The 27,909-nt window shown below is 34.5% G+C and overlaps 1 protein-coding gene across 4 annotated transcripts in view; it reads right to left on the minus strand.

Annotated features, from left to right (window-relative positions):
* The window catches only part of ADGRB3 (adhesion G protein-coupled receptor B3), a 464,270-nt gene that overhangs the window by 198,961 nt on the left and 237,400 nt on the right, over positions 1-27,909 (minus strand). For all 4 annotated transcript variants that reach the window (XM_032183547.1, XM_032183546.1, XM_032183544.1 and 1 more), the window contains 2 exons: positions 21,936-22,004; positions 17,671-17,779 (listed from right to left, as the gene is read on the minus strand). In XM_032183547.1, the coding sequence (XP_032039438.1) occupies positions 17,671-17,779; positions 21,936-22,004 (178 nt within the window). The remainder of the gene's footprint in view (positions 1-17,670; positions 17,780-21,935; positions 22,005-27,909) is intronic.

Consider the following 27,909-nt stretch of genomic DNA (forward strand, 5'->3'; position numbering starts at 1 on the left):
TTCCAGGTGGAGTCTTGTGAGTGCAGAGGGGGAGAATCACCTCCCTTGACCTGCTACAGGTCATGCTTTTGATGTAGGTCAATGGTTGACTGCATTTTGGCACATTGCCAGCTCATGCTGAGCTTCTCATCATCCAAAACCCCCAAGTCCTTCTACTCAGGGCTGCTCTCAATTCCCTCTCAACTCAGCCTGTATCTGTGCTCGGGATTTTCCTGACCCAGGTTCAGAACCATGCACTTGCCCTTGTTGAACTTCATGAGAGGTTCATACGGGCACACCTCTCAAACCTGGATGGTATCCCTTCCCTCCAGCATGTCAACTGCATCACACAGCTCAGTGTCATCAGCAACTTGCTGAGGGTGCACTCAATATCATTGTTCACGTGACTGACAAAGACATTAAATGGTACCAGTCCCAGTACTAAGGAATGCCACTCATCACTGATCTCCACTTGGAGAGTGAGACATTGACTGCAACTCTTTGAGTGCAACCATGCAACCAATTTCTTACCCATCAAGTGGTTCATCTATCAAGTCCATGAATCCACATCTCTCCAATTTAGAGACAAAGATACCATCTCTGAAAGTGTCAAATGCAGGTAGATGATGTTAGTTGCTCTTCCCCTATCCACCAATGCTATAATCCTGTTATAGAAGGCCAGCAAATTTGTCAGACATGATCTGCCCTTAGTGAAACCATACTGGCTGTCATAAATCTTCACCTTATCACAGAATCACAGAATTTTCTAGGTTGGAAGAGACCTCAAGGTCATCGAGTCCAACCTCCAACCTAACGCTAACAGCCCTCCACTAAACCATATCCCTAAGCTCTACATCTAAGCGTCTTTTGAAGACTTCCAGGGATGGTGACTCCACCACTTCCCTGGGCAGCCTGTTCCAATGCCTCACAACCCTTTCAGTGAAGAAGTTCTTCCTAACATCTAACCTAAAACTCCCCTGGCTCAACTTAAGCCCATTCCCCCTTGTCCTGTCACCAGGCACGTGGGAGAACAGGCCAACCCCCACCTCGCTACAGCCTCCCTTGAGGTACCTAAAAAGAGCGATAAGGTCACCCCTGAGCCTCCTCTTCTCCAGGCTGAACAAGCCCAGCTCCCTCAGCCGCTCCTCGTAGGACTTGTTCTCCAGGCCCCTCACCAGCTTTGTCGCCCTTATTTTCATATGCCTTAGCATATATTTCAAGAGTATCTGCTACACGATCTTGCTGAGCACAGAGTTGAGACTGCTTCATCACAGAACAAATGCTTGCTTCTCCCTGAAGCCAGCACCTGATAATTGGGTGTTACAACACCTACCCAGTAAGTGCTTTCAGGATAGACTTGGGCAGAATCATACAGAAAATCTGAAATAGAACTAATAAAGAAAGATAGAAAGAAATAGAACTAATAAAGAAAGGTCTCCTGTGTATCGGCTTCATGTTAAAACAATGAATCTAACCTACCTCACAAGAACTTATAACTAGGTCTTTGCTTTTTCCAGGCATATCTGATTCATCTTGAATGCTCTCTACGGAGGAGATAAAGTAGATTAAGATTTGCTTAAGGGATTGTAAAAAGTCGTCCTGGGGCACTATGAAATCTAATTGTCGGGATAATGCAAATGTTTTATTTAGATTGTTTACATCATGCATTGTACAATGAAAACTCTGTACCTCTGTGAGACATATAGACACTATCCAATATAAGTAGTAAGTAATACTAATTAGACCAACTTGATTTACTTGTTCACACTATGGAATGCTAAATTAACTTTAATAATTCAGGAGAAATATCTCAGAGTTATTATGGTCATTTCAATAAAACAACTGAACAATGAGAAGTTGCTTTAAAAAACCAAACATCTAACTAGAAAAATTCAGCCTATAAAGAATGACAGAGCCTTATTATTACAAGCTGTTATAACGCTATCACATGAATCACTATGGCACGTGGAGGTTGTGCTCAGTCATTCCCTTCTCGTCTTTCTATCTCTAGCATCCCCTGTTTTTTCTCTCCTGAACTGAGAGGCTTTTCATGTTCATTGGAATTGTGGAAGGAGGAATCAAAAAAATCCAAGCAGCTAAAAGAAGAATGAAAAACAACAGTGAACCAGACAACTAAGTTAAATACTACAGCATTACAGTTTCTTCTGTCTGAATTAAGATGCCCTACATGTCCTATAAATTTTCAGTGCAGTTGACAAAGAAAAAGAGATGCCTAATTATGGTTGTCTGGGTTCCCTTCTCAGGGTTTTAAAAATTATCTTACTTTTTGTATGCATTGCATAAACAGCATTTTAGTAATACTGGATGACCCCTTGCCTGTGACTAAGTACGTGAAATGCAAGCATATTAAGCACTCAGTGCTGAAGATAATCGTAAAATCTGCTCAAAATATTTAACCTAGGATGTGACATAGCATTATACCTATAGCAGATTCTAATTCATAAGAAGTCTATTTGGTTTCAGAACAACTTTTCAGATGCCCTTCACAACATTTTACATGTTGTGAAGAATAATCACATTGGACAGTTAACCTATGGAGACTACCATGATTAAGTAAATATTTTCTCTGCTTTTCCTGAGCCACAACAGATACTGTCAAATGGAACCATCAACATGCCCCTGTGGCATTCAAATCCCTAAAGTTGAATACTTCACACTGCAAAATTTCCATTACTAACATACATACTTGATATGATTCTGCTATCTCTTTGGCATTAAATCCTATCTGTAACTTATTTTCTGCTACAGTTATTTCAAAACAAGTTTTGTTTTTCATTACTATTTTTATTTCTTTAATTTTTGTGCCTTTCATTGCAGTATATTTGTGAAATATATGTTCAGAATAGGAATCCCGCAAACTGAAACTATGTTGCTTTGGCTAACCATTCCTTATTTCCTGGAAAAAATGCCTTCAGGTAGAAGCTCTAGACAGATAAAATTACATTCTACAGCATGCAATACTTCAGAAAACACAGTTATATCTATGATATAAAGCTGAAAGGAAGAGTTCACTCCAGAGTGTTTGCTCATATTATTTGATAAAACATCATGGTGATTTTTTTTTGAAATGCAGTATTATGAACATGAAATATGGAAATAAAAAACAGGGACAGAATTTTTGTTTTCTATTGAACTGTTTACACTGGACTACTCAACAACAGAGCACAATTTCTTCAATTAATTACCTGTACCCAAAAGCGCCAACACAAAGAATAATGGAATTTACATGCCAAAAAAGCTATTAATTCACTAAAAACCTCTGTAAATTCTGTTCCAAAGCATTCTACACTTTCAGTCTTGCAGAAATACTCAGCATCAAGTATTCTACACCTAAGGTCTGTTTTACTATTACTGTCATACCATATTTGGGATTTCTGTCATATTCGTATTCAAATCTAGGATATAACCAGGAAAAACAAACAAACAAACAAACAAAAACACTTCTTGATTTCCAATAGTATTTGACCATTTCTAAATTTTAATCTACAGTCAAGGTGGCTTTTGTAATACAAATAACTCTGTGGAGAGCTGGACAATCAAAAAGTGCCATTTTATTTTGTCCTATAGACTGACCTTAGACTGATTATAGCATTGTTACCCAATAAACAGTATTTTACAGGATGCTGGAAAGAAAATTGCTTTTTTTTTCTTTTTTTTTTTTCTCTCTCTTTTTTTTTTTTTTCTTTAGTTATTTTTCCCTCTCAGTTCTGTGTAGTTTTTACAGTGCTATTGCCTTTAGAGAATATTTTCAATGTACTAAATGGGTTTTCTGTCCCTAATCCCAAAACATCTAAATGGAGCTTTATTGGAAAGCAAACTAACTGCACTCTTGTGGCAAACATTCACAGAGAAAAAAAAATCTGAACTGAACCAAAGAGGGACAAAGTTACAGGTCAGTGTAAGGATACTCGGTTATTTGATAATATTTCAAAGCAATAACTTTTTTACCAAAGTGGAGGTGCAGAGAGTATAATCTGGACCTATCTTCATGTGAACTGTGGCTATTGATTAAATCTTGATGGCTTTTACATTTGAGTTCTACAGTCACACTGTTTATTGCAAAAGGACATTTGAATGGCAATGAAGCATTCTTAAAATGTGTTCAATGTCATCATTCAGCAAATGAGACTTTCACTAGATGTGCTAAGACAACATGCTGTTTGCACTGCTTGGAGGAAGAAATTAATTGGACATAGAACAACTTTTTTTCTCAAACCATACACCGACACTCATACATAGATTAAAACAGGAAGTGATGAGAATTTAGTATAAGCAATTAATGAAATAAGATCAGTTAAGTAAATGAGTATATTTAATCACATTGATAGAAATAAATAAATTGTATTATTTAACAGAGATGTATAAGACTAGAAATGGCATACAAAATAGAAGAGGATGATAGAAGCCCTTAAACAAGAAAAAACATGTAACTATGTTTTAGTAACTAATTCCTTTGGCTGCTTAATAAAATAAATAAATATTAAAATAAAATAAATATTTAGGTTATGTTTATGGAATTCCTATATCATGGCTTCTTTCATTTTTAGTTATTTTTCTCACAGATAAAAGTCAGCCTGGACCCACACAATTAAACTGAAAACAAAGAAACCTCACTGGGACAGGAATTTGACCTAGCTTTTCTTACATTCCTGAGGAACTTCTAGGTTCCACCTACAGAATCGTTTTCTCCTTTAGTCTAGTCCTAAATATACTATCGTCTTGATCTATATGAAAACAAAACAAAACAAAATAAAACAACCAACTGTTACAACATGAAGGAGGTCAATAAAAACACTGAGCCTACAACTTAAAGTTTTGTACCACTGAGAGGCTCAAATGCATTGGCTGTGTAAGACACAAAATTGAGTTTTGACAATTTAGCTTGTCAGTCACCCTGTGATAACTGTGCACTACTGCCAGGAGGTAACACAAGTTTATTTTAACAGTTTTTATGGAAGGTTTGGCTTTATTCTGGTCAAACACTCAAAGAATATTGAAATCTAAATAATAATAATGATAATAATAAAAAAAAATGCTGGTTGAACAATCCCATTTCTAGTGACAGTGCAGATAAATATGAGCACAGAGAATTCTGAGCAACAGTTAAAATTTTGGATCCAGCAGATGGTGGTATCAATGGAAAATATATCCATAGGGAAAAAATCCATAAAAACATGTGTATGACTAAATAGAGACTCCCCCAAGCCATACATTAAAAAGCTCATGAACAAATACACTGTTAGATAGCATAAAGATTAAAAAAAAATAAATGAACAGAAGACAATATTCTAACAAATTCCTTCTTAGTTAGAATGACCAAATTCTTGCACAGTTAGTTGCCTCATTATTTTCCAAGCTTTAGAAGAAAATTTCTAAATGCATGCTTCAAGTTCATGTAAAGAACAAACATACATATTCAGCAAACTCACTCTACTATCTTGTCAAATAAAATGATAAACAACATAAACAGAAACCGGTTAAGCTCCTCTGAGCTCTGCTGTTGAATACCATTCCTGAGTGGATGAACTAGTGACATATTTGAATGTCTTACCCTACCGACATTCAGTCTCTGTTATTTTGGATTATGAGAGGTTTAGATATCTATAATTTTAATTTCAGTGAATGATTTCTAAATACAACCATGAATGTAAAATAGATGATGCAGTATAAAATCACCATCCATGTTTTGCAGTTGTGGAACTATTCATCCAAGAAACAGGTATAAGATCAATTTGGCAAAGTTAAATGACATGCATTTTGCAGAAATTAACTTTTCTTTGTTCATTGTTGACTGTGAATGGAAACCATTATTTTTCATTGCCTAGATAGCGATGCAATTTTCAAAGCTAAATGAGCATTAAAAACATTCATTTTATGCTTCTGCAATGAACAATCTAAGATACCTAAAGGCAAAAGAAGACATTCCCTTTAATCTTCATGAACATATTGTACCCTCTTGAGGTAAAAATGAGAAAGGAGAGGATAAATTTGCTGTATTTTTGATAAATGTTTCCCTCAGAGGCAGAAGTCTTGTGTGTGCAGATGCAGCAGCTTGCATGATTGCCATCCCTGAAGATCCAATCATACTGATGACTGTCCGACAGTTTCTTCCCCTTGGGCAGGCTGGTCTTTTTTCATTCCTCTGTTTTATTGGAGATGAGATTTTGGTGCAAATACAGGGAGGAAATACATTTCACCAAAGGGCACCATTTGAATATGGATATGGTCCTAAGTATCTAGATCTCATTCCTTTGAGATCAGCTCATACTGCTCTACAACAGGACCAGAGACAGGATTTGGTGGCTTTTCTAGACAAGTTACTTTACTAGTGTACTATTTTCACATAGATGCTTTTTAAATCTACATCCTTCCAATTGAATAATGAAATGGCATGGGGCCATAAGATATTAATAACAATAAATTACAAAATAACAGCTTATGCCATTTGTTAATGGCATATGCTAACACTGCTATTCACTAACAAAATTAACACTAAAATTGCAAGACCTTACAAGTTAGAAAAGTGACCACAAAATAATAATCAGTAAAGAACAGCATAAGCTTTGAAACAAGGACTATATGAAAAGTCATACATATCAATTTTATTTTATTTATTTATTTACTTATTTTTCAAATAAGAACGTTTGGCACCACTGAAGGGCAATTTAAGCATTTGTGCTTCTTGTATCAAATACCATTCAAACACTGAAGGCCACAGAACTGTACCACGTATTTTGAGACAAAGTCTTCCTCCCACTGCAAATGCCCCAGAAGGAGAGTTAGAAGAAAAAAAAAATCTTTTACACAGTTCCTCCTGAAATTTTCCAAGGTGGGAAAAAAAAGTCATATTCACACACAGTAGTTCAAACATCTGATTTATATCATAAACTTTATCAAAGATTATCTCTGCCTTGAGCCAGAGCAGCAAATATGGTCCTAAAACTCATAGTTGAAGTTAAGAGAAAGCAAAGCAAAACAAAACAACAGCAACAAAAATTAAATGAGTGAAGATTGAGAAATCATAAGACGATTCAGACAAAGATACTTCATAACTTTCAGACCCTATTCTTGATTTTAGCAAGCCACATGATTTGGAATGCCTTGGACTGATCTTACTGACACTGTTGGCTCTGTTACTATTATTCAGTCTGATCTTAAAAGAATTGCAGAAACAGTTGCAGTATCTTTGGCCCATATATTGAAGTCCAATTATCTATATTAATAATAATAATAATAAAGATAAAAAGTGCACAGGCACAAATATAATTACTCAGAATTATACCTGTATATGTCTACATGACTCTGAAGTTTGATCTCAACAATCTTAAAAGTCCACGGCCAAAATAATTATTTACCATAAAAATACTTTTCACTGATATTAAAAGTCCACTAACACTCTCATGAAACAAAAATGAAAAATGAAAAACGAAAAACAAAAGAAAAGTGCTTATATATTTTGTTAACTCAATTTATATGTTACTTTCAAGCTCTGAAGTTCGAAAGAGGCAGATCTGTACTATTTGATATTAAAGCTTACTAAGGAAGTCATATAGTTTTTCAACACAACAGGCTGATTTGTCTAGTAATTGATAGAAGTTTTTGTTGGTGGTGTTTTTTTTTTGTTTTTTTTTTTTTTTTTTTTTTTTCCCCAAAGGAAGCATCATCATCATAAACTTTGACAGCTGTTTGGTCACATCCTGAGCTTCTTACAAACCCTGCTACTTCCACATTTGCATTGGATGTTATTTCTAGGTGCTAGACCTCTGTCTTTGACACAGTGCAAGTAACATCTGAAGTTATTATCTGTCTCTTCAGTCTTTATAAGTAATATTTTCTTTTGACTACAGAATCTCAGGAAATCTGTCTGCCTTTGACTTCTGCACATTGTTACTAGCTGAAAGTATGATTACTTGGTTTTATTCCTATTTTAATTGATTTACATTTTGTGGAGTTCTACCTCAATTCTATTTCACTTTATTTCTTTCATTTTCAGAAGTGAGTGAGTAAGAAAACTCTGTAGAATTCATTAAAACTGAGGGTGAACTTAGTTATTTACAGTACTTAGGCCACACCACTCTTGCTGACCACCTCTAGCTGACACACCACCAGATGATCACTGGATGTTCTTGTGGTGATGGTCTTATATGGATGCAATATACCTGGATGAAAGTCATCAGTCTGCATAGAATTGTATATTGTTAACAGACTGTGACACTGTGGTACCACCCCTCCTTAAGGGGACGACAGCATTACCTCCAATACCAATATCTTGGTATTATACTTCACTGAATATGTTTGTTACCTCTTGGTACTAGCTTAATATGAAATGATAGTACTCTCTTGGGTGTATATTTATTCCATTAACTCAAAGCTATAACTGCAGGCTTTTAATTTCTAACCCCTTAAGACTCATTCTACTTGATAATTGCTAGGAGTTACCTAAAGATACAATTGTGCAAGGCAAAGGAGTAAATAAACTCATACTTAATTTCTCAGGGAAACATTTAAGTGCACCTATTAAAAATGGCCTGTCATAAAACAGCTGATTCATTTAGAAAACAGCAGCTTTTATTTCCTCAGGTAAAAAGGGGTCTATAAACAGAATGATTCAGAAAAGAGTTTACAGAGGTAGAAATTTAGAAATGATACAAGAATATAAAATACATATACTGTATGCTGTTAAAAGTTGTTTGCACAAATGTGTGGTAGATACTACTATCTGTCTCTGTTGGAGGCATTCTTTTTTATCAGACTCAAGCCTGGACATCTGCATTTTTTATAGTTTCCATTTCTTTAGAACCCTTTATTCCAATGTATATTACTTTGTATAAGGTAGAGAAAGGAAACGCTTATTAGATTATTATTATTATTATTTATATATATATAGCATACATTTCAAAATATTGAATGGCTAGCTTATTTAGATTCAGCTTTAAGGCAAATTAATAAAGGCAAACTACATGCAGAAAAGTAACTACTGAATTATGTCTACTGTTTAGAACATAGCCATAGAATTAAATTAGCTTTCTATCCAAATTTGTGAATTTTGTTTGATAAAGATTCTTATAGAAATTCCCTTGATATAAAGAAAATCTGAGAGCTGTGTTTCTTCAGGATCACTGAATATGCAGTTTTAGGAAAGTATAAAAAAAATCCAGTCTTTGTTCACAGCTAAGTTTTCAGGTACTGTGAGTCATTCAATAAGCTTATTATGTATACATATATATATATAAAGAGCTTTCAATCATTAACTTCAGGCACTAAGTCAGCTGCTATGATGAGCTAGACCTTCAAAGTGAGCATGGAGGTTTTCCATTTTAATCACAGGAGAAAGCTTGAGCCTTCTGAAAGTCAACATATTGATCTGATCTAGGAGTTGTTGCTGAGGCTGCTGTAAAGGAAATGATATGAATATACATGGAGCAGAGGTATAAAAGGGTATGACAAAAAATCCAGCCAACATTTTGCTGTAGTTTTCTTATTTTCTTCTCTATTGTTCTCTGAAAAAATCTGTCTGTTTCGGTAGCTGTTAGCAACCAGAAGATAACTAAACATACATGTATTTTGAGCAAATTAAGAATAGGGAAACAGGAGGCCGACACTTGCTGCAAATAAATCTTGGGAGTTGATGGATTTCTTAAGGATTGAAAAAAGAAATGTGACAAATGGCCATTTTCACATAACTGAGTGTCTGCTTACCAGAGAGCATACAGGTTTGGGGCAGGCAAGACCAGCAGGCTACATCTGAGTGTGAACCAGCCAGGATGAGGACTGAGAGACAAAGTTATGAATGAAAAGAACAGGGGGTAGAAGGCAGAACATAAAACTCAGGATTACTTCCCTAATCACCAGGCTCTCTACCCAGGAACAAAGGCCATCGCCATCTCTGCACCACAGAGCAATGAGAAGAGCATTAATTCTGTCTATTGAGAATTCTTTTCACCTGGACTGTTCCCTGAACAGTTTGGGTAGGTGGAAGGAATTAAGTAGTTTGGACAGCCTGCATTTAGTCCTTTTTCATTCACGTTTAAACACACAGTCTTAAAAGCAAAATTCCAGCAAGAAATAGGAAGATGATGGGCACTGACTCACTTAAGCTACTTTGAGAAGAAGCAGGACATTAAACAATGGAAATTGTCAAAAGTCTACATAGCAAAAATATGTAATTAAATATAACAAAAGAATGTTACCTAAATATTATTTACATTGGCATGTTAACTAGTTATTCTAAAGCTAGGCAGAAATCTGAAGAGAGCTGAAATACTCCAAAAATTAAATGGGTCTTGTGTTTTATATCTATCAGAAAATTATTTCACTGTAAATCATTAAAGTTTCACTTTACTTTTTCATTATGAAAATTTGTTGACAAAACAAAATATTATTATTTTAATAATTACTGAGTTTTGTACACATGAACTACATGGAACTATGTGAACTATGTACACATACACTACGCAGAATGATTCCTATGCACCTTCTTAAAAATAATACATATGCAATCCATGGAGTAGTTCTTTAGAGGCTATATTCCTAACTTTTACTTCCTATAAACATGGTGTATTCTTGAATAGTGGATGAAATGAGGAGAGAGATATGAAATAACTTTTGAAATTTTACTAGATTTGCCTGACTTAGTCTTGATTCAGTTCCCCAACCCATATCATGGCCAAATGCAGATGTGCAAAACAACATTGAAGGTATCAAAATGATAAAACAAATTTTAAACGTTGATAGATTGACCAATTATCTACAGAGATACTAGATTTCAATAATAACCAAAGCACAACCTCTGAGTGCTTTCTCAACAGAAAAATAATAGCTTTTTTCTTTGGACGTGCAGTCTTGCTCAAAAATAATCAAAATCTTCTTTTTCAGAATTTAAGAGCTGGAAGAATTATATTCTATAAATTATATCTATTGCTTTGTTATTGTTACTCTCCTTTGAGCATTTTTTTTGATTCCTGCCAATTGCTCACAAAGTTGTTTAGTTTTGAATACACCTGTAGCCACAGTCTTTTATCTACAGCAGCTTGAAGAGTTACATACTCTCTTTTGTTTCTGAAAAAAGTTTATTTACTTCCATTGACCCCCAGGCCAGTCTGTAGCTGTGTGATACTGTCTGTACTTTGATTCTGTAACATGCTTGAATGGGGTTTAGTAGGAATGCTGATTCTGCTCTTCTCACAATTTAATTGTTATAGGAAAAAATAACCACTAACTTTTTCATTAATGGCTCAATATTTTATGTGACAAGAGATTTGTAGCTCTTTTGAGCCACTGTATGGAGTTTTCATTTTCCTTTGTCTGACAGGTTCAGTTTTCTTTCTATTGGGAGCAAATGTTGAAATTTTACCATCAGGATTTTTATTACCACTTTAAAATTCACAGTAGCACTTTACTAACAATTTCCTAGCAAATTTCAGTGTGAGTGTACATGTAAGTAACTATTAAAATATTTTTTTTTCCTGACCAAAATTTTTGGACATTTTCTATACAGTTTTGGACAAATTGAAAGAAGCAATGCTCTTGCTTATCTTCTGTCATCTATAATATAATTGACAAAAATACCCTTTCAATTGTTAAGAGCTCTGGGTATATTCTAGGCCAGTACAATATTTATGGTATATGGGTCAAAGGATCTTGAATGCTGCTTTTGAGATGCACATCACTAAATCTTGTACAAATAAGCAGACTGGGCAGAGTCCATTATGATAAGTAAATGAACTTTGGAGAGGTTTCAAGAGAGTAAGAACAGGATCTGCAACATGTAAGACCTAAAAATTTGACCTTCAGGAAAGGGTGAATGAACCCACAATAACAGACAGGAGTCAAGTATAATTATTTTCTAGGATTCACCAGAGCTCAGCAGGTGTACCGTTACTTATGTATTACAGCTAGAATAGGCGCATATTCTGTAAGTTCCTTTGGTTGTTAACATTTTTATATATCTCTGGCTATGACCAGAAAATTTTAAGATATATTCCATAACCCTATAAGATTATTAAACCTTTAGGCGTAAATTTCATAGATATGAAAATGGAATGGAAAATCAAAGAGGGAACAAGAAACTATGCAGACACAAGACAATGGTTATTGTTTTAAAATAATTTTCTCCCCTATGACATCCTAGACTGTCTATGAAAGCAAAGACTTTGTGCTTTGCAAATATTTATAAAACTTATATAAGCAACTCAGTATGAAATCCTAAATGAAAATTTATGATATGATAATTACCATACAGGATCAGACTACTCATCAGAGTACCAGCATCACAGTAGTCAATTTTAAGTGCAAATAAGTTACAAAGACTATGGGTTAGAAGTTGATTTTTGCATGCCAGCATGGCTTTTTAACCTCTTATTTTTTTCACAGAATATAGCTAGCTACATTCCCCATGTAAATATCTACTTGTTTTTATTCTATTCTTCTTAAGATTTTGGCCTCATGGTCATTCAGAATGAAATGTGCTTATGTATAACTATACATAAGTTTACTAGTTAAAAATCAGTTTTTTTATTTGTTTGTTTGTTTAATTTTTAATTTTAATTTTATTTTTTTTCCCTGTGAGCAATATTAAACAGAGATGTCAGTCTAGTTTTTTTTTTTTCTCATTTGTTTAGATGTGTACACTTAACAATTTACATTTTATTTAACATTGTTAATTACCATTTAACAATATGTTCTGAAAAAGCTATTCTAATTATTCCAGTTCTCAAGCTGTTTATTTATTTATTATTTTTAGCATGCCACTCTGAACCTATGAATGTATTCATAGGTTTAATTTAATCACAAAATAGCACTCCTCTTTGCTTTAAATGTACTGAATCATTCCGTCCTAAGCTAGTCAATAACCTGTTTATAACCAGTGGAGAGAACATCCAGAAGGCAATCCATGCCCTTACATTAGGTGTCTATCTGGGATGGTGTGAATTGTTTTCCTGAGCAGTAGACTATCCATAGTAGACTATGGTTTTAGAATCCAACTTCGATTCTTCAAGTAAGTAAAACGAATTCCAACCAGCATAATCTCAGATGAAAAGAGCAGTGCAAGTGATGGAAAATGAAAACATTTTCTGTATTTTCTTTATACTGTTCTTTTCACACACTAAGGCTGTTGTTTGTTTGTTTGTTTGTTTGTTTGTTTTTTGTTTTTTAGCTCTGCTTAAGTGACCATGGGATTTTACTTTTTTTTTTTTTTTTTTAGATTCCTACATTATGTATAGTTTGAACTACTCCCTCTTACTTCCGTCAACATTAAATTCAATCTATCAGTAGATATTCCCTTCTTTTAATCTTGCTATAAACCCTGGTGATCTTCAGCTTTCCCTGTCTTTGACATGCCTAAATAATTTTGTGATATCTGTATATTTTATACCATTACTGATCAATCAAAAATCAGTATTCATAAAATAAACATCAACAAAAATGGCTTTTCTCATGATTAAAATTCTGTTTACTTTCTTTCAGTTCCAAGTAACATCCATGACAACTCACATTCACTTCAAGAATATTTGGTGTTCTCATTAATATCTTGGAAGAGTCACAAGCTTGTTTTTTTTTTTTTTTTTTTTTTTTTTTTTTTTTGTCTACTATTCTTAAATAAATTTATTTAATTCGAGAGTGACAATTTTCTTTTACAAAAGAATTCTAATCTGCCATAGAAATATGTATCTCCTAATACTCGTCCATACTTCCAGCTCCACATTCTACCTATACCTTTCAAGACATTTATCTGTGGTACTCCAATCTTCAAGTCCAGCAATTAAAAAAAAAAAAAAAAAAGGATTAATATTTCTTGATAGTAGGTCAGTCTCCTTCAGTCTCCTTTTAGCATATTTCTTCAGAACTGTTAAAGATTTTCTGGGATGGGGCCCCAGATCTGTCAATGACTTGAGTTGGATCTGCATGGGCATTTAGTGCTCCAAAAAATAGTTCAAAAGACTGGTAAAAGCCAAGATTTATTCTTAAACTAAAATCATAAACTCATCTTTTAAAGCAGAGAAAACTGAAAGCAAGTAGTTAATAGAATGGCAGTAAAAAGGGTTTTAAGTTTTTCTCCCACTGGGTGTTGTATCTTTACAGGTGGGTCTGTGCTTCCAGCTAATTCAGAGACCTTGAGTGGTAGTAAAAATTCTTGTTTTTCACACCATTTTTTCCCGTGCCGGCTCAGATGGTTCTGAGGAGGAGGAGAAGGAGGAGGAAGAGAAGAAGCAGGAGGAGGAAGAAGGCTCCCACCTCCTATCAGATGCTTTTATTTCACCTAATCATTTCTTAAAGGAACATAATATAGAACTGGGAGAACACAAATAAAACAAATACCATCTGTTTCATCCATGCAGAATCAATACAAGTTGTTGCTTTCACATTTGTTAGCTTTTTCATATCATGTTCTCTATCCTCAAGAGAAGAGCTAAGAGGAAACTGTCCTTGCTTTAATGGAAATGAATCTTATTTGGCTGTGCTATCTAAGTCAAACCCAAAGTACAGATATTGGATCATCTGGACTTGGAACTAGTCTCTGATGTTTTGTTTAGAAGTAACCAAAAATTGAAGTTAAGTACCACCATAGTGAACAGTTTAACAGTAATATGCAACTGTCCTTATGGACCTTCTTAGCTACTTGCAAATGTGTAATAATGTGGCTTAGTGTAGCCTAATATGAAGTTAAGGTAAATTTAATTACTTCCCATGTGCCCACAGGCTGTGAATGTGTAATGGACAGTCACTGAAGTGTGGCTGCTGTATAGGAACTTGTTAAGCCACAAGTTTATGTGCCTTGAAAGAAACAGAAAATAACATCAGTTAATTACAATTAGCTGCTCACATCATAGAATCCTAGAATGGCTTGGGTCGGAAGATCATCTAGTTCCAATCCTCCTGCCATAGGCAGAAATGCTACCCATTAGAATGGGTTGCCCAGGGCCTTGTCCATCCTGGCCTTGAACACTTCCAGTGACGGGACATCCATAGCTTCTCTGGGCAACCTGTTCCAGTGCCTCACCACCCTCTGAGAGAAGAATTTCCTCCTAACATCTGATCTAAATCTCTCTTTTAGTTTAAAACCATCCCCCTTTGCCCTATTATTATTTGACTGAGTAAAAAGTTGCTTTCTGTCTGTTCTATAAGCCCCCTTTAAGTAGTGAAACTCCCTTAAGTACATACAGTGCCAATAAATAAGAAATGAACACATAAACTGAAATTAATGGCAAGAAACTGAGAACTTTGTGCAATACAGGGACATTCTCACAGAACAGTTTTTTGTTTGTTTGTTTTGTTTTGTTTTCCTGACAAGAAGCAACAGTTCATCCTTAGCACTGAAGCACTGAATCTTTCTTTTTTTTTTCTTTTTTTTTTTTTTTTTTTCCGGATATATGAACTTTAAGGTAATTCTATAATGAAAATATAGCAAAAGACATTTAAAGTATCTGAGGGAATATTTTTGTAAATATGGTAAATAACCTCAGAATAACTATTAGTCTTGTTTAAAAAGGAATACATATTAAAGTAGGACCTCTTTCTTGCACATATCTGTTTCCTGCATGGGATATGATTTTTTACTTACATGACAATTACAACTACAGTAACAATTACAAGTTGTAAACAAGACCTCACAGGGTTTTAAACTACTGTTGGTATGACAAGACATGCTAAGACAGGACAACTGCAACTGCATAGTTCACTCCTCTCAGCTGAGATCAACATAAACATCCCCTAAGTTCTTGCTACACAACCAGTCAGACACAGTTATACAGACCCCCTAAGGTTAACTACACTAAACCTGGACTATTCCAGATACATTCCCTCTTCATTTGTGAAAATAAGATATTACTGCTTACTTCAGTCACCATGTCACCTGTATTTAAGGATTCTAATTAATGAGTTGCACAGCGGTTGCACATCTTTTTTTGATGGTTGACTCAGTAAGGAGCAATGTAAGGGTGAGGATAAACTCACTACAATGTGTCAAGACAGTGTTAGGTAGTCAGAATACGCCTATAAATTCATTTTACTTTTCTTTATCTTCCATCAAAGGTAAAGAGTTACATAGTTAAGAACAAACTTACTCCTGAATGCCTAAAAATATCTGAGATGTGGGAAGAGAAAGAATAATCAAAAGAAAAACGGTGAAGATTATGCAGTTATATAGACTAGCCGTTGCACAGCATGATTTCTAATTCAATTGGAAAGTTGGTGCTGTTTCACATTTGAAGCCATGAATATGTAGAGACAAAGATTATTTGAACACAACTTCTTAAAACATTTTTCAATGGTTTTTTTTTCCACATTTGTCAGAGGACAAATAGTTCAGAATGCAACACAACATGCCAAGCAGCACGGACTGTGCTCTTTAAATAAACATATCTTTTTATTTTGTCATAAAAATGCCATGGAACAAGCATTTTAAGACAGATACTGCCCTTTCTTTATAAATATATGCAGGGTGTAGCATAATGAGGGACTGACAACTGGAAGGAGCTTTAAGTGGTACTACAGTGCAAACAGAAAACACCAGTAATAATAAATCACTTGTTAAAAGCAAAATCTTCCCATACTGTCTACTGAAATGTTTTAAACATTTTAGGACAAAAATAATAAATATTTATTATTACACAGAAAGATAGATATTCAGTAGGGACATTCTAACAATTTCCCTGTTTTATTCCAAACCAATTTCTAAATGACTTTATTTTCTGACTAATTCTAATGATTTGCTGAAGAACTGACTGACATTAATGCAGGAAGATGCTAACTGAAATCTGAAAGAATATATTGACACCAGAAGTTTTCCTATCAGACAAACATATATTTTGTAATAGTTCATTACATATGACTACCTAACACTGTCCTGGCATATATAAAATTGAAAAAAAGTTGATTGAATGAGGAAGATACTAAACAAAGAGGAAGTACTTAGAAGAAAAGCTTTTCAATCTCATTTTTGGTTGAATTTTTAACAGAATGCTGTGATATTTCAGGAGCATTTATGGCAACTAGTAAGTGGAATTCATTTGCTAAGCATCTTCATATTCAATGTTTGCTATTATTTAATTAGTAGACATTGCCTGGCAACACTCCAGTGCCAAAAAAAAAACCAAACTTAAAAATAAATCCGAATAAATTTTTGAAACCATCACACAAAGAAAAACTCACAAAAGAAACCAAAGGCTTACATTATTTTGACAACTAATATATTTTGTTTTTATTTTTAATTATTACTTTTCTGTCTATGCTGATTATTATAATACTTGCAAAGATGTGGGAGAATAGAATATTAAAAGATAATGTCAACAGAATTAATATTTCTCATGCTATTAGGTATATAATTATTATAATTAGCACGAATTTCTAAATTACCATTTGAAACACTGTATATCCTAGAAAGGCTCTAGCATATACCTATAGTTCACAGTTTTCCGATGAGTATTTTCTGAACTTTATTTAGTCTGAAACTTTCCTCTCAGATCTTGAGATAGAATTACAGAGAAGACTGATGTGTAAGGCACACTGACTGTATTAAACTGGAGAGGAGATAACCAAGCAACGAAGATAATCTGGAGGAGGCGAAGCCCAATCTGTATTGTGATAGAAACAGCAACTCTAAAGTACATACTTGCAATTTCTGATTTTCAATAGGTCATAAGTTTCATAGAAGAAATTCCTATTTCTTACCTACATTTCCAGTCATTAGGTATGAATTCTGAAAGTCCATCATTCCCATTCCAACAATGTGTATAAAATCTTCAATCACCTGCATTAACTCCACCGAGCCTGGATAGATCTAAAATAATAAATAAAGGAAGCTCAGACATTCTATAACTGTAATATCAAAGTCATTACAGCAGGAAATTCAAATAAAATCTTAATGCAATCAAATGAAATGTGAGATTTAACAGTCAAACTGTTCTTGCCATGTTTCAATACCTAACATTTTCTGTGAACAACCACTTCTATCATTACATCCCCATGTGAACAGACACTGCTTTCCATATGGCTACATGAAATATGCTTTGTACAATGCAATGTTTTCTGTAAGTCACAGCACTTATAAACAAACAAGCAAACATTTTATTGACCACTACTATCTCTATTGGTTAAAGCATTTAATGTTTTGAAATAATTTTAATGATTTTTTTCTCCTTCCCACCACGAACAGGTAAGTGCAAATCTTACCCTGGCCTCCACAGCATGATAAATCTGTGTTCCTTTAACCAATATGTATGTAATATAAAATATTAGTGATAATACTATTGTTATTACTGATGATTACTGATGATTACTGAAGTAGAATCATAGCATAGCTGAGGTTGGAAGGGGCCTATGGATATCATTTAGTTCAACCACTTGCTCAGAGATGTTGCCCAGGACTGTGTTGAGTTGGGTTTTAAATATCTCTAAAGTCGGAGAAGCAAGGGCCCATCTATGCAACTTGTTTTAGGATTCAATCACTCTTTCAGTAAAAGGATCTCTCTTTTCAATGTAAAAGGTCTTCTTTCTTTTCAGTGGAATTTGCTACATTTTAATTTGTGCCAGTTGCTTCTTGCCCTATCACTGGACACCACCAAGAGTCTGGCTTTGTCTTCTTTACTCCTCCTGATGTTAATGAATTCCTCGTCAGGAATTTATAAAATAGACAGGATCCCCTCTGAACCTTCTCTTTTTCCAAGCAAAACTGTTATCACTTTCACCCTCTCCTTTTATGCTCTATGCTTTATTGCCCTAAACACTTTCATGGCTTCTCATTGGGCTCACCATGTCTTGCACCGGGAAGCTCTGAACTGGATGCAGTAAATTAAAATCAGTTGCCTTTGCATTACTAATGTAACTTCTCAAAATGACTTTCAAAATGGTACGTACTAGCATATTTCCAAGAAATATAATTTATTTTCAAAGCTATAAGATACTATGATCACAAAAACATTAAAAATGGCTATATTCAACCATAATCCATCATCAAAATGTATTAAATATATAAAAAAAAAAGTTATTAGAAAGCTTAAGAAATACTGCTTATATCACATGCATAAAAATATTTTTGGTGGTTATGGCTTTTGTCATGAACAGGACAATTTTCAGTAATGCAAGCTTTAATAACAGAAAAATAAGGGATGATCTGTTCTTTTTTCTTTCTATCAGTGAGATGTCCAAATTGCAATTTATGAGCAACAGTCAACCCATTCTTTTGACCACTGAGATGACCAACTCCAACAAATGCCTATACTGACTATATATCCAAGCATGGTGTGCTCCATCTTCATCTTGCTTTATCTGTCTAGATCCATAGCTATTTGGGTCAGGATGGTGAATTTATTAATGTCCTTTGTTTTCTACATAGATCTTTTTATAAAAGGTAGGACAGCAATATCATTTTTATGAAAAATGTGTTATGGCATTTATGATCCTAACATTGCAAATGCTGCTTAAGGTGAAGGAGACTTCCATATTCCAAATGATGTTACTGAGATATTGTGTGCTTTTTTGCATCCATCTCATTCATAACACACACACTCACAGATTGTTCATCAAGGCTGAATTTCATTGAAATTCACTTTTTTTTTCACTTGACTTTTTATAGTAATAACTTCAGCAGAAACTATTGAACAGTCAGTGTAATAGAGGTACTCTTCATTTCTATATATCTGAAGTACTGGCTAATCAATAGAATGCCAGCAGATGGTGATGAAGAACATGCTGAATAACTCCTGAGTTTTGAAACACCACTATACACTTATTTATTGTGGACTTGAAGTGGCTTCCTGTGTGCAGTACTTTACATCAGCTCTTAACAAAAGGCAAGTATTAAAGTGAGTGCTGCTTATCTGCATGCTATATAACCTGTAATTAATGGTATCAACTGCTGGCATTTAATCTAGAAAAAAGGATGTGCTGAGGCATTGCAGCTGTATACTTGATAGAAAGTCAGCAATTTGCTGACAGTGAGTAAGATTTTCTTTCCAGCAAAACAATCCAGAAAACCGACTAAGAGATCTAAGCTAACAGTAACAGGAGTTCAAGGAAAGCATACAAACTGGTAAAAAATGTTGGTCAGACTGCACCTTGGTTTTGTAAAGTTGCATTAAAACAAACAAACAAACCCCAGAAAATCAAGAGAATAGCTAAACTGGGAACAGAATCACTCTTCTTTTTTTTTTTTTTTCTTTTTTTTTTTTTTTTTTTTTTTTTAATGAGGTGATGGTGTTTGGTATCATCATAAGAAAAAAAAAAGAATTTTGGAAGTACTTAGGAGTACTTGGGAATACAATTACTCTTTGTAGTCATTATGAAGACACACTTGCTTCAAAAATGCTTATGAGGTGACTTGTGTAACTGCCCAAGAACAGTAAAAAAGCAAGTAGTATGGTTTCTGTGGGTACCACAGCTCAGGAGTCTGATATTTAATGAATTCCCCATTTTTGTTACAAGGCAGCTATGACCCTATGACTCCTGCATTCAGGAGTAGTGTTCAGCTCAGAAAGTGCTCAACTCCCTCCTTTCTTGGGTTCCTGTCTTCCTACCAGTGCTGTATCCAGGTGTATGAGACAATTAATTACTAGGCAGAGAGATGGAGCTGTGGGAAACCAGAAATAACTTGTTTCATCTCTCTTTTTCAATACAACTTCTTCAACCAGCAGAAGTGAGGGAACTTAATATATTATTCCCTCTTTTACCCCCAAGTTATCATAATTTCCTCTTAGGAAATTTCCTCTCTCCTCTTCCTTGCATTCCTTGGTCTTGGTGGGACAAATAATGGAGGACAAATAATGGACATGGCATGGGCAAGCAGGCAGGGAGGAGTAGAAGAAAACAAGTTTGATAACATGAGGAGTGTCATCTGTTCATTAGTGGGGCTAAAATAGTTGCTTAGTATCAATTCCCTAATCTTGGTGCTATATGTTTATGGAAGCTGCCCACATGCATGTGATTTTTCTGCTTCCATCCACCATATGGATGACATACCTCGTCTATCTTTGTGTCTGGAACTTGCACAGAGGAACAGAAATGGAAAAAAAAAAAAAAATCCTGGCTAAATTACAATGTGTCAGCTGCACCATTATATGTCCACAGGAACATTTGAATCAGTAGCAAAAAGTCCTGAATTCCTTCTTAGTAACATTATAAAGATGTCTACCTCCATCTACTTTGAATGCCTCCATCATTTTCATCTGTACATAGTTATCTGTTTATCCCTATAGTCACTGTTACTTGTATTGGAAATGTGATAGTTCCATGGCCCTGTTAATAAACGTAAACACAGCACTGTAGTATTCTTAGTATAAGCATGTAAGAAATACTCATATCCATGTATGATTTAAATTTTATTTATACATATATGTATATATATATATATATTGAGTTAGATTTTATTATTTTATAAAATAATATCTATCTTAGTCCTAAAATTCTTCTGTCTCAGGAATCGCAACTGTTCTCTTAAATGCAAGTGTTTAGAAAAGGTCTACTGTTTATATTTCTGCAAGTAGTTTAGTGATGTCATGTCTGTTCTTTAGATGAGTTCTGATATGTGCTGTTTAATGCAACCATGACTGTAGCTAGTCTTTACTAGCAATTTTCAACTTTCATACGTACTTTCTTACAACATAAAATGGAAAGACATCATGAATAATTCCATGGAATAAAATGAAATCTGTTCATCACAAGAATATTCTATTCTTAATATACTTTTAATCTATTGAATTAGCTAATGGGGCCTGGAATTGTTCCTTTTTGAAAAGGATCTGTTATTTCCAAAAAATTGTCTCATTTAGGGTATAATTTACTTACAGTAGGGTGTATGCTAAGCCTCAGTTTTGAAATCATATACTCCAATTTATCCTGGCTTACTGAAGAAAAGTGTTGCTAAAGATTAATAAATACAATAAATGTCATATCTCATTTTGCATGTTTTTAATTGATGAGTTACAGAAGGCAAATCTTACCTGTTGTGCATCTTCCCATTTCTCTTTGTTTTCTTCATCTAAGAGGTTACTAATGATTTGAAAGAAGTTCTGAAAAGTCAATTAAATAAAAGACAAAGTAAAATGACTTTAATGACATGAACAATTGTAACCTTAAGTCAATATCAAGAAAGATTTCCTTTCTCTATTACAGATTCACTTTTGCAGCCCATATTTATATCAGTGGAAGAGATGACATAACAAAATATGTTAGACTGACAAAAGAGCAAATGTATTTTATGGTTAATTGTTCAATTCTGTCTGTATAATCAGGTTCCATGCAACTACTTTATATAAAATAAGGTCTGTATTGAACTTGCATCAACTTCTAAATGTGATGATATTCCATTTCCAAGTCACTCTCATTCCAGAAACTAGACTACTATATATTTTGTAAATAAATAAAGCACACTAAGAAAATGCTTGTCTCAGGGTCACTGGTTTCTGTTCAAAACATGAAAATGATCCTTAATGACCACAAACAGTGGATGCAGTGGTATTTCATTGCCAAATGCTGTCTGATCCTAGGTGCTTATTACTTTTTGCCTCTGTGCTTTTAGTAATTTTGTCAGAAAAGGAATAATTAATTTCTGTTCTTTGACCTTGAACTGTTATTTTCTATATATGATTGTCCAATTGATTTAATTACAATTGAGCAAAGCACAAATCAAAGCCATGGCATTTAGCTCTTAAATCACAGATTAAAAATCACTTTCTTCTATTTTTTTTGTGGAAAACTTTCCTTGCCTTGCCTTGCCTTGCCTTGCCTTGCCCATTTTCTATTGCCAGTCTTTACCCTTAAAAGCTAATGGTTTGTGCTCTGTTCTCAGCTGTATCACTTTTCTTGCAGAATGTCAAATTTGGCAATAGCCTGCCAATTATAATTTTTCTGTTCCTTCATAAAATAAACGTGTAACTTTTAGTGACCTTAGCTGAAGAGTATGATTAAGATCTTCACAACCTCTGAAAGTGAAATACCACCCATAGGCCCCTGTTGGAACTCATATTATTGGTCATATTTCCTTCACCAGCACTTAATTTTTAGTTGTTTTGGGGTTAAAAAAGGTATAAAAAAGGTTGAAGCAAGAAGTAATTTTAACACACTATTTAATGAAAGTGCAAAGCATTCAATAGTACAGTGACTGAGAGCAGAAATAACTTCCAACTTTACCATACCATACCATACCATACCATACCATACCATACCATACCATACCATACCATACCATACCATACCATACCATACATACTATACTGTATGATGCTTGTACTAAAAAAGGCATTTATTTCAAAATTTGACATATTGCAGACATTTTAAGTGTCTCATAACCATGTAAGAAGAACACTGTAGAACACAAAATTGAGTAAAACTTGTGAAAACAATTTTTACATAAAATTATTTCCACCAGTTTAATCTAGTCCTACCACTATCTACCTGACATGGACCTTTCCTCCTCATCAGAAAGTCAGTTATGCTAACCAATATACTTACATTGTTAAAAATTGCTTTAAGTTGGCAAAGTTTTTATAGAAGCGAGACATGTTTTCGTGAACTTGTGCAACATGTCCCATATGTTAATGAAGGCACAATTCTCTCACTGAAGTCAGTGGAAAAATATCCATAAGAGTTAATAAAACAAAATTTCATAGAAAGAAAGCAAATGGCTCAGAAGTTCCTGTGCAAATGACAAGTAGGCATTGGGAGGGAATGATGGATATTAAAGACAGAACATTAAAATAGTTTCTCATGGTTTCATCCAATTTGCACAGATACAGAGGTCAACTTTACAGTAAAGCTGAAGATAAGAAGAGGAAAATTCCAAGCCGTTAGACAAGGGGAAATGGTCTCAAGTTGTGCCTGGGGAGGTTTAGGTTGGATATTATGTGAAATTTCTTTACTGAAAGGGTTGCATGGTATTGGAACAGGCTGCCCAGGGAAGTGGTTGAATAAACATCCCTGAAGGTCTTCAAGAAACATGTAGATTTAGAACTTAGAAGTGTGATTTAGTGGTGGACTTTAGTACTAGTTTAAGGGCTGGACTAGATGTCAGAGGTCTTTTCCAACCTGAATGATTCTGTGATGCTATGAAAATGTAGCCACATATTGTTTATATTCCAGGAACACATTTCACCTATTCAGTAGCAAAATGAAACATACTGAGAAGAGTTAAGCTTAGTATTCCTTACATAGGATTTGCCATTTTAACCAGGTTGGCAAATTGTAATTGTATAAATGATAATAAAAAAAAAAAAAAAAAAAAAAAAAAAGTACAGATTTATTGCTCCCTCAAGTAAAATAAACTGATAAACTGTACTGGCCAAAGCAGTTTCATGGCACTATGTCTACTCTAGGACACTATGATTTTGGAAAAGAGTTCTACTAAGAAGAGTTGGCTCTCACTTTTATTTATTTATTTTTCACCCAGAAGATACTTTTTAAAGCATGATAGTTCTGCATTCTTCCAATGTAATACTCTGGAGATGCAGTGGACAAAAATTTTAGCTAACTTGTTAGTGCCAGTAGCAGTCTAGATGCATTAACATGTTCAGTGTGGGACAATTTACCATGGTAAGGAACCAGTTCAAAGTTAGTTTTGCACTACATTGCAACCAGCGTTCCCATGCAGAAACAGTATGAGTGCTAGCTGCATAAGAATCCATGTCCGTGCAAACAGTACGTCTGAGAGTAGTCTGGATTGCCTGATAAACACTCAGGAGGTATACATGATACATTGCTTGCTGATGATAAATTATATAGTTTTGCTAATAATCCTATGTGTTAAATTTTGTGTTTACTACTAGTTACATGAAAGCATTAAAGTACTCATCAATTAATAGTAACGTATATGAAAAAAATATATAAATAATTCTAAACTCAAGTAAAACAAGAGATGAGCAATAATAACTGATCTAAGATACACTTTGTACTAATGTTACTAGCTAATAAACCATTAATGTTGTTTATGAACCTAGTGACAAGAACATCTTGATTTTTAGGTTCTTTCTTTTTTCTCTACTCCAGTTCCTAATATGTCATATTTATTGTAGCTGTGGAGGCTATTTGAAGATTTGAGATATTTGAAGATTTTTCAGTCAGCAATATAAGTGCTTTGTGAATTAAGCAGATGATTAAATGGCTTTGCTTCTTCAATTATGAATTGAAGATTATAATTGAAGACATGGAGATGCACTCCAAAATATGACAGTTGAATAGAGGTTAAAAAGTCTTTTACCTACTTTGACTATTTCCTTATTCATTTCCTTAATGCTGTGAGAAGCAACATTGCCCTTTAGTAAAATGATTGACAGCTATGAAGGCTAAATTTTGGAAGCATTATTTGGATGTAATATGATGGTATTACTACAGTAAACACTGGACCTCCTTGTAGCATCAGGTTCCTCCTTCCTTTCATAGCAGGGTTGTGTATTGCTGAACTGGCTGCTATAGAAAATGCTGCAACAGCCAGAGCCAAATTTTGAAGTCCTTTATTTTTGCCAAGGCTTTTCTGAGGATAATGCCAGTTACAGTCAGGAATGGACAATAATGTTTTCCTAATTTAATTTCCTCCCTTTCAATCTTTTTCTTTTGTAATACAATGGATGCAGTTCTATGTTCCAGTTTAAATTCTTTGACCCTCTCTGCAGGCATAAAGCTGTCATAAATCCTTTTATATGGTTACAGAATTCCTCCCTAGGAAGAATTAATGAATAGCCTAAAGTCACCTCTACTTTTAGACTTCAGCATCAGGAGTGTGTGTGGAAAATGTAAATTGGGGGAAAAAAAGTATTGGGCAATCCTGTTAATTCCTCACTGACAGTGATGGTCCTTGTGGTTAACATATACGGATTATCATAGAATGGTAATAGAAATAATAGAATGGTTTCAGCTGAAAGGGACCTTAAAGATTGTTGGAAGGAATGGGTTAAAGGCAGAAGACTGGTGAGGAGGATGGGATCGGAACAGAAAACTGGCGAGGAGGATTGTAAATACACTCAAGTGACCTTGCAGCTGGGAATGTGCAAAGTTTGGGAAGCATCAATGTAGAAAAACATATAAATTATGTCTGCTGCTTTTTGTGCTCTGTGTGTTTGACAAGTAGCACATCTGTGCATAGATAACAGAGGTGTTTGGTGGACTTGGAGGTGCTCTATCAGATGTGCTTGAGCTCCAAACCTTGGTACAGAGCAGTTCAAAGAAGCACAGTGAGAATCACAGTATGGTGTTAAAAACTGCACCTGCACAAACTCTCAATAAAACAGGTGAGACCAGTAGGCCAATGACCTCCTAGCATGAACCCTGTTTCTGCATTCCTGCTTGTGTGCCTGTGCTCGTATTCCTCTGCTCCGGTGCTGCTTCAGGGATTACCCAGTTGGTGAGGTAACAAGAATAAATCTACTTTTTGCATTTTAGCTACAAGTCTGTGGTTGTTCCTCTTGCCTGCCTATGCTGACTCTCACTTTGATCCTCTAGTTCCAACCCCCCTTCCCTGGACAGGGACACCTCCCATCAGACCAGGTTGCCAAAGCCCCATTCAGCCTGGCCTTGAATGCCTCCAGGAATGGGGAATCCACAGCTTCTCTGGCAACCTATGCCAGTGCCTCACCACCCCCACAGTAAAGAACTTCTTCCTTATATCTAATCTAAACCTACCCTCTTTTAGTTTAAAACTATCATCTTTTTTCCTATCACTACACTCCATGACAAAGGGTCTGTCTCCAAGTTTCTTGTAGGCCCCCTTTAGGTACAGGAAGGCTCTATCTGACTTATACTGACTTTTTTAAAGTACTTTAAAAAATATATATTTATCTTCTAGCTAACATATTTCTTACACAAGTAATTGCACAGTGGCCATCTCATAGCAAATAGTGCCAGTGTACCCACATGATGCATTTTGATTTAACTCCCATATTGAGGAAAGATCTTGCTTGTAGAATAATTATGTAAATCTATTTGCTGCTACTTTTGCTATAGTGCTGCTATTTTAAGTCACTGATGAAACATCCTTCTATACTGTTTAACTTCCTCATGTATGCTTATTTTTCTTCCTGACACTGTATACAAAGCATATATGTAAAACCTAATCATTGTAAAAAGATTAAAGTATGCAAAAACAGTCATATGGTACTAGACACAAAATACTTTAGAATCTGTCTGTCTAAAGAAGGGGCACTTTCTATGTAGCACGTCAGGTAGAGGAATCTTCATTTTGAGTAATTAGCCCTAAAAGCTGTTCAAATTTGATCTCACTTTTCTGTTCATTCTTTTCATTATGGAGTCTCTGAATCACATAATTTGCAGTATTCATGAATATTCATACTGGATGTAAACCAAAGACTGTAGAGGGACTATGCAGATGGATGGAATTTGTAAAAAACAAATATACTCAGATAAATACACTTCTTTTTTCAGTTTAAATTGAGTGTAAGTGTGAAAAGAGATAATGGTCTAAGAAGAAATTATAGGTCTTAGTCTGTTGTTTTTGTATGGACCTTAAAAAGATTATTACTCATAATTCAGAATCTACTTTTCTGACACCAGGTGGAATGATAAATTATGACTTTCTGAGAATTTAAAAAAAAAAAAAAAAAAAAAAAAAAAAAAGCACGTAGAGATTCTAGTTTTTATTAATGCAAAAAAAAAAAAAAAAGAAATAGAATACCACACATCTTCTGCAGAATGAAGAATCTTATTTTTTTTTTTTTTTTTTGTGAGAAAAATAATTTAATTTTCATCCTTATATGATTATGGTGCAAAGATACTCATGTTTACATAAGAGCATATCCCGTTTTCTCAGGAACTGACTGTAAAACACTGATGTTACTGAGTCAGGATGTCATTTTATATTGTAAGAAGTCAGAAGTGTAACAAGAACTTAACATATTCCCTGTGGAAAAGTGAATCATTCTGATTTTACGTATTTTCCTGAACACTTTGCAGTAGTTTTCAGAATTTTAC

Source organism: Aythya fuligula, chromosome 3 (assembly GCF_009819795.1).
Source record: "Aythya fuligula isolate bAytFul2 chromosome 3, bAytFul2.pri, whole genome shotgun sequence".
NCBI classification, from domain to species: Eukaryota; Metazoa; Chordata; class Aves; order Anseriformes; family Anatidae; genus Aythya; species Aythya fuligula.